The sequence below is a fragment of the Sphaeramia orbicularis genome, chromosome 19, assembly GCF_902148855.1.
Source record: "Sphaeramia orbicularis chromosome 19, fSphaOr1.1, whole genome shotgun sequence".
NCBI lineage: Eukaryota > Metazoa > Chordata > Actinopteri > Kurtiformes > Apogonidae > Sphaeramia > Sphaeramia orbicularis.
Window position 1 is genome coordinate 12,096,365 of NC_043975.1, and position 12,036 is coordinate 12,108,400.

At 34.2% G+C, this 12,036-nt stretch overlaps 1 protein-coding gene across 1 annotated transcript in view; it reads left to right on the forward strand.

The window, feature by feature from the left end:
- The window catches only part of adamts14 (ADAM metallopeptidase with thrombospondin type 1 motif, 14), a 205,587-nt gene that overhangs the window by 126,836 nt on the left and 66,715 nt on the right, over window positions 1-12,036 (forward strand). Inside the window, exon 7 of the mRNA XM_030122123.1 lies at window positions 4,285-4,432. Coding sequence (XP_029977983.1) covers window positions 4,285-4,432 — 148 coding nt within the window. The remainder of the gene's footprint in view (window positions 1-4,284; window positions 4,433-12,036) is intronic.

Consider the following 12,036-nt stretch of genomic DNA (forward strand, 5'->3'; position numbering starts at 1 on the left):
GTTGTAATGCTCTAAAAGTGATGTTCTAATGTTCTAAAATACATGTTGCTTTCATATTACATGTGTTTTTTTCCTATAATTTTTATATTTACACTTCTTGGATATTTATTTTTTGCCACTTATGGGCAAGGAACCAAATATGGTAACTTCATTTACCTTGATTTTCTACATGATAATAAAAATTTGGTAAAATTTCACAAAAGTAATAAAGTCTTGTTATGTCCTCCGATAACACACTAAGGTTGATATTTTTAATGTCAGAGTATTTCTATGAGTGAACTATAAAGGGTTGATGCAGAAAATAAGTCATTTTTACATCGAGCATGTGACAACAGAGTCATTTGGCGTTCGACTATTTATCCACACACACATTTTAATTGAGATAACTCATCAGTGTTTCCTGGAGACGCATTTTCTGTTCGCACAGCATCAGGTAGATGAGCACAAGCACGTTGAGCATGTTACCAGCACAGTATGAGGGGAAGGAAGACGAATGTTTGGCCATTATCTCCAGACACTTTCATTACTCCTGCTCTCACACATAATGCATGAACGCTGCTGTTGGCGACTAAAGAAACATCATATCAGATGCACCGTATTTATGTATTTTCTTAAAATTAAACGTCATATTTATTCATTGCATTCATGCTTTTACCTTCATGTTTATTTAGCTCTTTCTGACAGAACATCATTCACATGGAAATACACAAATGTCAGATTAAAGGTCACTGTGAGAGTAATTACCTTCACCAACAATGGACTTACATCCCTGGATTAATAACACTATAATTGTCAGACCATGAATTGTTCTGTGTCATCATTTCCAGATATGTGGTAATTACTACATCTGGTCTTTTTTTTTTTTTTTTTCAAAGCTGTAATTGTGTCAGATGCAGTTGAATTACAGGAAATGATGATACTGAAAGAAAAACAGGCAAAACTCAAAATTTTTAGTTTACCAGCCGACAGCCCGAAAACTACTGTCGTCGTCTGTCGTCCGTTACAAAAATCTCAATCGTCTTCTTCTCCGAAACTGCAATTCCGATTGACTTCAAACTTGGTATACAGCTTCTGTATGATGATGTCAACAAAAGTTAGTGAAATTATTTGGATCTGGATCTGATTCTGGATTTGGTGCCACTTTGAAAAATGTCCCCATTATAAGAGATAGGAAGTGGATCGATGCAATAACTCAGTAAATATAAATGATAACAAGTGTAAATTTCTACAGTCCAGCCCTGATGGGGAGATGACCAAAATATAATGTCCACATGCTGATCAGGATCTTCTTCTGGATCTGGGAATTTACGGAAAATTTAACACGGGCTCTTATGGGGAAAACATTTCAGTCGTCTTTTTCTCCGAAACTCCAGTTCTGATTGACTTCAAACTTGGTATACAGCTTCTGTATGATGATGTCAACATAAGGTATTGAAATTATTTCGATCCAGATCTGATTCTGGATTTGGTGCGACTTTGAAAAATTTTCCCATTATAACAGATAGGAAGTGGATTGATCCAATAAATCAGTATCAATGATATCAAGTTGGAATTTGAATTTTTACAGATCTGATTGGAATATGACCAAAACATGAGCTATTTCTGTAATATAATAAATACACAGAACTGGGGGATAATATCTGGATACATTTCCCAAAGCTTTTAATTTGGCCGGTAAGCTACAGGGCCATTGGTCCTATTTTTAGCTTACCAGCTGACAGGTTGTAAGCTATTGTCGTCATGCAGCGTCTGTCGTCGTCTGTCGTCCGTTACAGGAATTTCAGTCGTCTTCTTCTCCGAAACTACAATTCCAGTTGACTTCAAACTTGGTATACAGCTTCTTTATGATGATGTCAACAAAATTTAGTGAAATTATTTGGATCCGGATCTGATTCTGGATTTGGTGCCACTTTGAAAAATTTTCCCATTATAACAGATAGGAAGTGGATTGATCCAATAAATCAGTAAATATCGATGATATCAAGTTGGAATTTGAATTTTTTACAGATCTGATTGGAATATGACCAAAACATGGGCTATTTCTGTAATATAATAAATACACAGAACTGGGTGATAATAAATGGCATCTGGATACATTTCCCAAAGCTTTTAATTTGGCCGGTAAGCTACAGGGCCATTGGTCCTATTTTTACTTAATATGAGAAAGTAAACAATGATGTGAAAGAGAGACACGTATTCATTTTTTTCTTAAGAGTAAATGATGAAATTATGTCCTTACTTTCCCTTAGGCTTGTAAAAAACAAGTCTTTCGTTATAATTTTAATTTTAATTACATTACAATGGACCGGAAGTAGCTTTTGTTATATTCATCAGTTCTTGTTAGAGTAACATCTGTTGGCCCTTCTGTTGTCTTTCTGCAAAAAATTTTGATTTAATCTTGCGACAAACCCATCCAACTTTGCTGTCAACTGTATTCCATCTGGTTTTATGTTCTTTCCCTTCACCCCAGTGAGCACAGATCACAACAGGTTGTTGATTTTTGGAGGAATTTAAGGGTTTTATAGGATCATAATGAAGTGGTTGCATCCTGACAGAGCAGTGGTTCTCAACCTGTTGATCCACTAATTCTATCAATACATGTAAATAATTGGTGTAAAATGCAGTTTGTCATCTTTTCATGGTCATCAGATATGACCCATATGGACATTTAGAGGCTCTGTAGTTACCGTGGAAACACCGTCATCTTCTACAACATTGATTCACCAGTAAAACCCATGGAGTTGGATCAGTGACAGTGGATGGAGACACTGGGTTTATGTTCAGTTTATGATAGATTTGACTGAAAAAGTAATTTTTTTTTGTCTGTTTTGATGTAATAATTAGGGCACAGGTGTCAAACATGTGGCCTGGGGGCCAAAAGCGGCCCGCCAAACGGTCCAATCTGGCCCTTGGGATGAATTTGTGAAATGCAGAAATTACACTTAAGATATTAACAATCACGGATGTCAAAATAATTTTTAGGCCAATTCAACCTGAAGTGGGTCAGACCAGTAAAATACTATCATAATAACCTATGAATAATTAAAACTGCCAAAAAAAAAAAAAGGAAAATTACACAGAAATGTTTACATTTACAGCCTAGCCTTTTACAAGCAGAATATGAATAACCTCAAATGTCCTAAGAGAAGTACGTGGAATTGTACCAATATTCTGCCTGTTACTAAATGTTTTGTGTATTTGTAGATCCACTGTGATCTGTAAGTTGTAATGCACATGTATAAATGATAAACTAAGGCATAATATTGTTAAAATTGCACTTATTTTTCTAAAGAATTTCCAGGTTCATATGTGTTCATGTTATGTTCGAGTACAGTTTGTAGATGTAAACATTTTCATTATGGAATTTTACTTTTTTCACTCAAAACATAGAGAAAACTTTGGAGTTGACATTATTTATAAGTTCTTATCCTATTATTTATATTATTTTACTGGTCTGGCCCACTTTAGATCATATTAGGCTGAATGTGACCCCTGAACTAAAATGGTACAGATACAAGATATTGTTAGTCAGTTAGTCTTTTTAAGTATGTCTGTGCTTGTGTGTGTGTGTGTGTGTGTGTGTGTGTGTGTGTGTGTGTGTGTGTGTGTGTGTGTGGGTGGGTGGGTGTCGGGGGGGGGGGGGGTACTGATTTTTAAACTTATATGTAAAGCACTTTGTGCGACACCCTTAATGTATGAAAAGTGCTATATAAAAATTGATTGATCGATTGATTGATTGATTGTTATAAGCTACAGGTGGATCAAATTAGAGGCTAATCTGAGTCGTTTTGAATTTTTGATGAATTTTCGAAAACTGCTCAATGATGAGAGATAGGAAAATTTGAGATTTTGTGACCTTGCTGTGACCTTGAACTCTGGCCTACTTGGCCCAAAATGTAATGGGTTGGTCCCAGGGCCTAGGCCTATCTGTGGGTACAATTTGGTAAAGATGGTTGGAATAGTTTTCCCGTAAAGTTGCTAACAAACAAACAAACAAACACACAAAGCAAAGTGATCACAATACCTCCTGGCGGTAACTAAACTAAAACTAAGCATTTAGAAAAAAACAAAAACTAATAAAAACTAGCAAACCTGCTCTAAAAACCAATTAAAACTAACTGAATTAAAGAAAAAAAGTAAAAACTAAATAAAAATAAACTATAATGAAAGATCCAAAACTATTATAACCTTGATGCTCACAGATTACAACAGAGCAAAAAAAAAAAAAAGAAGAAGAAATTCAGAGTTCCGTCACTCAGTCGTCACTTGTTTGTGTTTCCGCAGTCGATAAGCCTGATCGAGCGTGGTAACCCATCCCGCAGCCTGGAGCAGGTGTGTCGATGGGCCAACACGCAGCAGCGGCGCGACCCCGACCACGCTGAGTACCACGACCACGCCATCTTCCTCACAAGGCAAGATTTTGGTCCCGCAGGTATGCAAGGTACTGTATTTTTCTCGATCGAGGCCTGTGCAGACTGAGTGCTGATATCTGCTTCCGTTCACAAGGGGTTGGCTTCAAGTCTTGCCCAGGTAAGGTCGATGGAAACTTAAAAAAAGGAGACGCTGCAGCTGAGGTCACAAACCCAAAGTCTGCCCACAGCGACCTGGCATTTCAGAGCGACCTTTCCAAAAACCTTGCTGACTTGACGTTGATGCCACCCTGTTTCTGAAAAATTAAAGATTGAGATTGAAGGTTTTTGGCATGTAGAGAAAAAACAGAAATGTGTGTGTAGTTATTTTATCTGTGTTTTTGAGTGTCGTGTATGTAATCATGAGGATTACATCTACATTGTGTCAGTTCAGCATTTTATCTCACGCTGTATTTCTTCTTTCCAGCACTTCAAAAGTGAGATGATCTTTCACCAAATTTGAAGTGAGAAGCCTTAACCTCTTGAAAAATGTGCACAAACATCCTCTGCGGCCAAGTTCAATATCTTGCATCGTCCTGTGTATATGTATTTTTAGCTTTAAAGCACATGTGTCATGTTTAAAAGCCGACCTGAGACTACCTGCTTTACTTGTCACACCTACAGACGTTGCCATAGCGACCGTCGGGTTGTGTTCATAACAAACCCACATTGCACGGTGTTGGGATGGACTCTGTGCTGAGCCTCAGGGTCACAAGCAGAGATCGCACTTTGTTGTCGAAGTTTTGCTCTCAGATGGTGGATTCTAGATCCAAATATAGACTTTGGGAAGTGGCATGGAGGGGGGCGGGGGCAGTGCAGTTTGTGGTACCGCTGCAAAACAAAACAAAACAAAAAAAGACGATGGGAACATTTTAACCCTTTCATGCATAGTGGTCATTATAGTGGACAGATATTCACCAGCTGTTCTCATGCATTCATGGGTTTAGTTGTTTTAGTTCCATGTCCTCTTGAGACCCAGCGATGCATTTTTGTCCTCTGTAGGGGACTAAAGTTTGACAGTTTTAATAAAAAAAAAAAAAAAAAATTTAAAAAATGCTGTTCATTGCAAAGGACACTCTGTTGAGCCACATTATGTAATAAATTCCCATTATTATGGAAGTAAATCTGTCTCATCAGATTTTGAATTATAAAAGCCATTGAATTTCTAGCACTAAATTTTTTTTTTGCACTGAAATTAAGTATCTGAATTTTTTTTGCACTGAAATTAAGTATCTGAATTTTTTTTTGCACTGAAATTAAGTATCTGATTTTTTTTTGCACTGAAATTAAGTATCTGAATTATTTTTTTTTGCACTGAAATTAAGTATCTGAATTTTTTTTTTGCACTGAAATTTAATATCTGATTTTTTCTTTTTTTTTTGCACTGAAATTAAGTATCTGAATTTTTTTTGCACTGAAATTAAGTATCTGAATTTTTTTTTGCACTGAAATTGAATATCTGATTTTTTTTTTTGCACTGAAATTAAGTATTTGAATTTTTTTTTGCACTGATATTAAGTATTTGAATTTTTTTTACATTGATATTAAGTATCTGAATTTTTATTTGCACTGAAATTAAGTATCTGAATTTCTTGCTTTTGAATTTTTTGCATCTGAATTTTTTGCTTTTGAGTTTTTTTGCATCGGAATTTTTTGTATCTGTTTTTTTTAAATTCCAAATTTATGAACGTAGTTGAATTCGGAGACAAAAAATTCAGACACTTAATTTCAGTGCAAAAAAAATTCAGTGCTAGAAATTCAATAGCCTTTATAATTCAAAATCTGATGAGACAGATTTACTTCCATACAATATGTAATAAAAGTTCAAAATGTAATAAGAATGTCACGTCATCTTGTAATAAAGCCGCATTATGTAATAAATGGACGCATTTTGTAATAAACTACCTCAATGCATTATGTAGTCAATTTTTTCACATTATGTAGTAAGTTATTACAATTTGAGAAATTTGTTACAAAATGCACTTGAAACATTTTTATTTCCAGGAAAATGTAATGTGTTAAATTAATCTTTAAACTGTGTGGTTAAAGTTCTGATTACATTACCTGTAGCTCCTGTGACTAATTTCTTCTAAATTGCTCTGAAATGAAATTAATTTGGATTATTATTACATAATGAACCATGTTATTACGTTTTTTTTAAATAAAAATGTGTCAAGTGCATTTTGTAATACATTTCTCAAATTGTAATAACTTACTACATAATGTGAAAAAAATTACTACATAACACTGGGTTACAAAAAATGTTTTTTTGCAAGTTGTCTAGGTTTTTTCAACTGAATTAGGACCATTTTGCACCATTAAATCCAAAAATGACATCTGTTTTTCTCAATCAGGTCAGATTTTTTTTTTGCTAATTTGATTTTGAAAAATTTGATCTTCTCACAAAATATAATAATTAATACCAAAATAAGATTGGTAAGCACACTTTATGAAACTTGTGACTTGATTCCTGTTAGGTACAATGGTGTATTCACCGCAGATGTAGCAGAATACGTCAGGCTTATTTTTGCAAGATCTTCAAGTCGAAGCCATTTCATTCACCTGTAATATTAAAAAAAACATTAATCATAAATTGGCAAAAGTAAAATCTTCAGAACTCGTTTATTGCAAGAAATATGAAAGAATTTTGTATCGTATGATGTGAAAATGCCCATAAATGTAAGCAAAAATGTTAAAAAGCCAATATGTAGCATAGTTCAGAAAGTTGACCTGATTGAGCAAAATTAATGTGATTTTTGGATTCAGCACACCAAAATTATCCTAAATCAGCTCAAAAAACTTAAACAATAAATTTGTTGTTGACCAGTGTAATGCATTGAGGTAGTTTATTACAAAATGCGTCAGTTTATTACATAATGTGGCTGTATTACAAGATGACGTGATATTCTTATTACATTTTGAACTTTTATTACATAATGGGAATTTATTACATAATACGTCTCAACACACTCCATTAAAAAATAAATACATGAAAATAATTTTAAAAATGTATCTGAAAAAAACTTGCATTTTGCAGTTTCCAATCAAGATGACTGTTTAATGTAAAAAAGCTACAGGTTTTCACTTTACTGGATCTCAAGAGGATATCACCCAACACAGTGGACGCTCATGCATCATCTACACTGATACTCAGACCATAACTTTAGCAGCTAATTTTCTCAAACAAAAAGTTTTTGGGTTTTTTTTTTATGTATTATCTCCATGAAATGAGTAAAAACTAGTATTAGAGTATGATAAAATGTGAGAAAACATCAGATTAGCTGCATTAAAAGGTTTTTATTTCATAGTTTTCACACAGTATATCACTTTATGATGATAGGTTTTAACCCTTTCATGCATAAGTCACTCCAGTGGACAGTTCTTCTCCAGCTGTTCTCTTGTATATAAATGGGTTTTGTTGTTTTAGTTTCATATCAGCCGACACAGTGGACACTTACGCACCATCTCATACCCTGACATTCAGACCATTACTGTAACTGTGCTGTTCTTGATAAACCTGATCTGCAGTAACATGTTTTAGTGTAAATCAGTTGTTATTTATTAGACAAAGAGGGTATTTTTTTTGCATATTATCTCCATGAAGTGAGTAATTACTAGCATTAGAATATGTTAAAATGTGAGAAGACATCAGATTAGCAGCATTAAAAATGTTTTTATTTCATTGTTTTCATCTCACTTTCAGATATTGGGTTTTAAATACAAGTTTCTTTACTTCAAAAATTAAATGCATGGATATTTTTGTAACTCTACAGAAAAAAAAAAAATCGATCACATTGTTTGTTTTTTTTATGCCTAAGGAGGAATAAAAACACTCCAGAAAAAAATCTTTACTAAGGTTCTCATAATTCATGCATGAAAGAGTTAAATATATGTGTCTTTGCTTTAAAAATTTAATGCATGGTGTTCAGCTGAGTAGACATTTTTTTGTAACTCCATGAAAAATAGATTCATAAAAAAATTCAATTACATTGTTTTTTTCATGCCTAAATAGGAATAAAAACACTCAGGAAAAAAATCTTGATTAAGCTTCTGATAATTCATGCATGAAAGGGTTAAGTGAGACTGTAAACTGTAAAGTGAAAAAAAACCCCTTATATTTACAAAGAAATTAAAGTCACATTTTTTTTATTTACAGAGGGCGCTTGCGCAGGTCGGAATTTTGAACCACTGTTTTCCAAACCTTGAAAAGTCTGGAATTTTAGTGAAATCATATCAAGTTTTTTATATGTTTACCTCATGTATTTCTTATCTTACTAGATTATGTGCTTTTGAACATACTCTAAAATTCAACCATGAGACAAACTTTTTTCCATTTCACACAAAATTCCAGACTTTTCAAGGTCTGGAACATAGCGTTTCAAAATTCCATCGTTTTTAAGACTTTCAAGACCTGTGTAAACACCCTGTTGATATGATTTCACTAACCGGTTGGTACTGGAATGATTCTTGTGAAACTTTTTTGTGTGATATTAATGCACTTTTGTGATTTCCATATGTCTATATTTAGTTAGTCTATACTTCCTTGATAAATTCCACTGGCATTTTCAGTTGAATAACCTCTCAGCTGGCATGTCTGTTTCTGCATATGGAATTTGACACCATGGCAACGTGGCCCTATTGTTTATCTTTTGCTAGGTAACAAGGTTATAATAGTTTTGGATTTTTCATTATAGTTTAAATTAGTTTTGACTTTTTTTCTCTAATTCAGTTCATTTTAATTAATTTTTAGAGCAGGTTTGCTAGTTTTTATTAGTTTTCATTTTTTTCTAAATGCTTAGTTTTAGTTTAGTTTTAGTATTAGTTTTATTTATTTATTTTTTAAATAACTTTTCTCTTCCTCGCCGTCAAATTTAAACAAATCCCAGACAGGACTCTGCTGCTTTCTCCCAAATTTAGTCTCCATGTTTCCAGGCAGAATGAGGACCAGAAGACCACTGTAAACCACAGGTGATGGACCATGACGTACCGTACGTTGCAAGCAGCTAAAATTGCTCAAGTGAAATAAATTGATTTCGTATCAATCCAACATTGACAAAGACGAAAACGAAGGGAATTTTATCCATAATTTTTAAATATTTTAGTTTTGTAAGCACACAATACAGTTTCAGGTAGTTATCATTTTTTCTTTTAATTATAGTTGTTATTTATTTCAGTTAACCAAAATGTTTTTACAATTCTAGTTTTTGTCATTTTGTTAGTTTTCGTTAACGATAATAACCTTGCTAGGTAACCCACTTCAAATCTGTGATTCTGGGCATAGTAATGTGATTGTAAGGGTATTGTATTACAAAATTACCAATATCTCCCAAAATATTGGTCCTATCAACTTGCTGTATTCGCTAGTCTCTTCTTTGACCAAAAATGCGTAATTATGCCAAACTGCAGCTGTCAGTTCTTTACGGATTTTGTGTGATGCCCGAGACACACACACACACACACACAAACAGAGTCCACTTCCCTTTTATAATATAGGATGATGATAATAAACGATAATTCAAGCCTGTTTCATTGTGCTTAAGAAATCTGTAGACATTCTGCAGTGGTAGTTTGCTAAAGGATGTTTTAAAAATAAGTCTTCAGCATTTTCCTTTTGGATAAACTGACCTAAATTTCTGGTTTATTGATGATCAGTCCAGTTTTTCTGCTTTTCTGTGTAGAAAAAAGTAAACACTTTGCGGTTTTTCATCGTCAAGGCAACTGTTTTTCTCTGATATTAGTGTATTTTCTTGTAAGGCAGGTGCCAGTTTGACGTCAGTGTTTTGCAGAAGAACACTGACATTCATGAAGCAGATGACAAAGACTGTCACTATCCTGTTTCGCAGTATAAGTAGTCGATTACTTGTCATAGCTGCTGCTGTTGCTGCTGCTGCACTTTTTGCTACAGCGCGCAAAAGCTGCATTGTCCTGAACTCTTTTTATCTGCCTCCCAGATAAAGAGTTCCTTTCCACACTGCTTTTATGTTTTGCTATTTTACTCGCAGCTCTAAATATGTCCGTTTTGTTCTTATGTGTCAAGAAGACCATTATCATCCATAAAAACTGGCCAAAAAACAAAACAAAAAAAAAAAACGCACCATCATGATCACCACCACTACGCTGTACCTGAATAACCTTTCCAAGCACCACATCTATAACCTAATGTACATGTCTTCATCATCGGCTGTCTGTCTGCTGCCTTTTCTGCTTTTTACCTGCATGCCAAAAAGGTCTTCTAATGGTCAGAAAGCATGAAATGATCTGAAAGTTGCCGAAAGAAGGCCAGAGCGAACGTGCTTCTGAAACAAACCAAATGCGCCAAGCTGAATCGCTGCACACCTCTTGATCGAGTTATGTTTGAGTCATGTTTGTTTGTGCTTTGCTTATAAGTTTTGTTGTGTTTTTATGTTGATTTTGCTGTGGGTGGATCTCTGCTGGGTAATGGTGACAGGTCTATGAGCTTCCTAGTCGCTCTGAGGGGTTTTTAGTGCCGAAGCTTTGGTTCTTTGGAGACACTATAGTCCAGGGGTGTCAAACTCATTTTGGTTCAGGGGCCATATTTAGCCCAATTTGATCTCAAGTGGGCCAAACCAGTAAAAAAAAAAAAAAAAGACTTAATAACCTATAAATAATGACAAATCCAAATTTTTCTTTTTGTTTTAGTACAAAAAACCCCAATTAAATTCTGAAAATATTTACATTTTACAAAAAAGATGTGAATAACCTGAAAAAACAGAAATTTCATGTGAAAAATTAGTGCAATTTTAACGATATTATGCCTCGACTTATTATTTATACATGTACATTTACACACAATGTTCCATAAACATTTAGTAACAGGCAGAATGTTGTTAAAATTTTGGAGTTTGAACTAAAATTTGAACAATTTCTACAATATTCCATCTCTTATTATTAACACGACTACAGATCACAGTGAATCCATAAATGTACAAAACATTTAATAACAGGCCAAATATTGTTCAAATTGCACATTTCAGGTTGTTCATCTTTGTTTTTATTTATGTATTTATTTGCATTTTATTGTGAAAGAATAGTTTCGTAAATGTAAATATTTTCACAGTGTAATGCTATTTTTTTCACTTCAATTTTTTCCACATAATTTTTCATAAAGAAAATTTGTCGTCATTATTTATGGGTGATTGTGTTGTTATTTTGACTGTAGATCACATTGGTCTGTATGTGGAACCTGAACCAAAATAATTTGGACAACTTGGACTGTTCAGGTTCATTTTTGCACTTTCATTCCGCAGGCTGGAATGGATCCTTTGGCGGGCCAGATTTGGCCCCTGGACCGCATGTTTGACACCTGTGCTCTAGTCGGTCCACTTTCAGAAATCTGAACAAAAGTGTGTGTATTTGACTCAATCTGGTTTGTTTTGTGCAGTTTTATGAATGAATGTTGGGTGATGTACTGTTGTTGTGTCATCAATAGTTTATGTAGGGTTCATATCTGCAGAGCTGGGCAATAAGGATAACCCATAATGACCCAAGTAACCACTGGCAACCAAAAGCATCCACCAATCTAAACTGTTTAATACCTGTTGATCCACTAATCCAAGGGATGTCAAACTCATTTTAGTTCAGGAGCCACAAACAGCCTAATATAAAA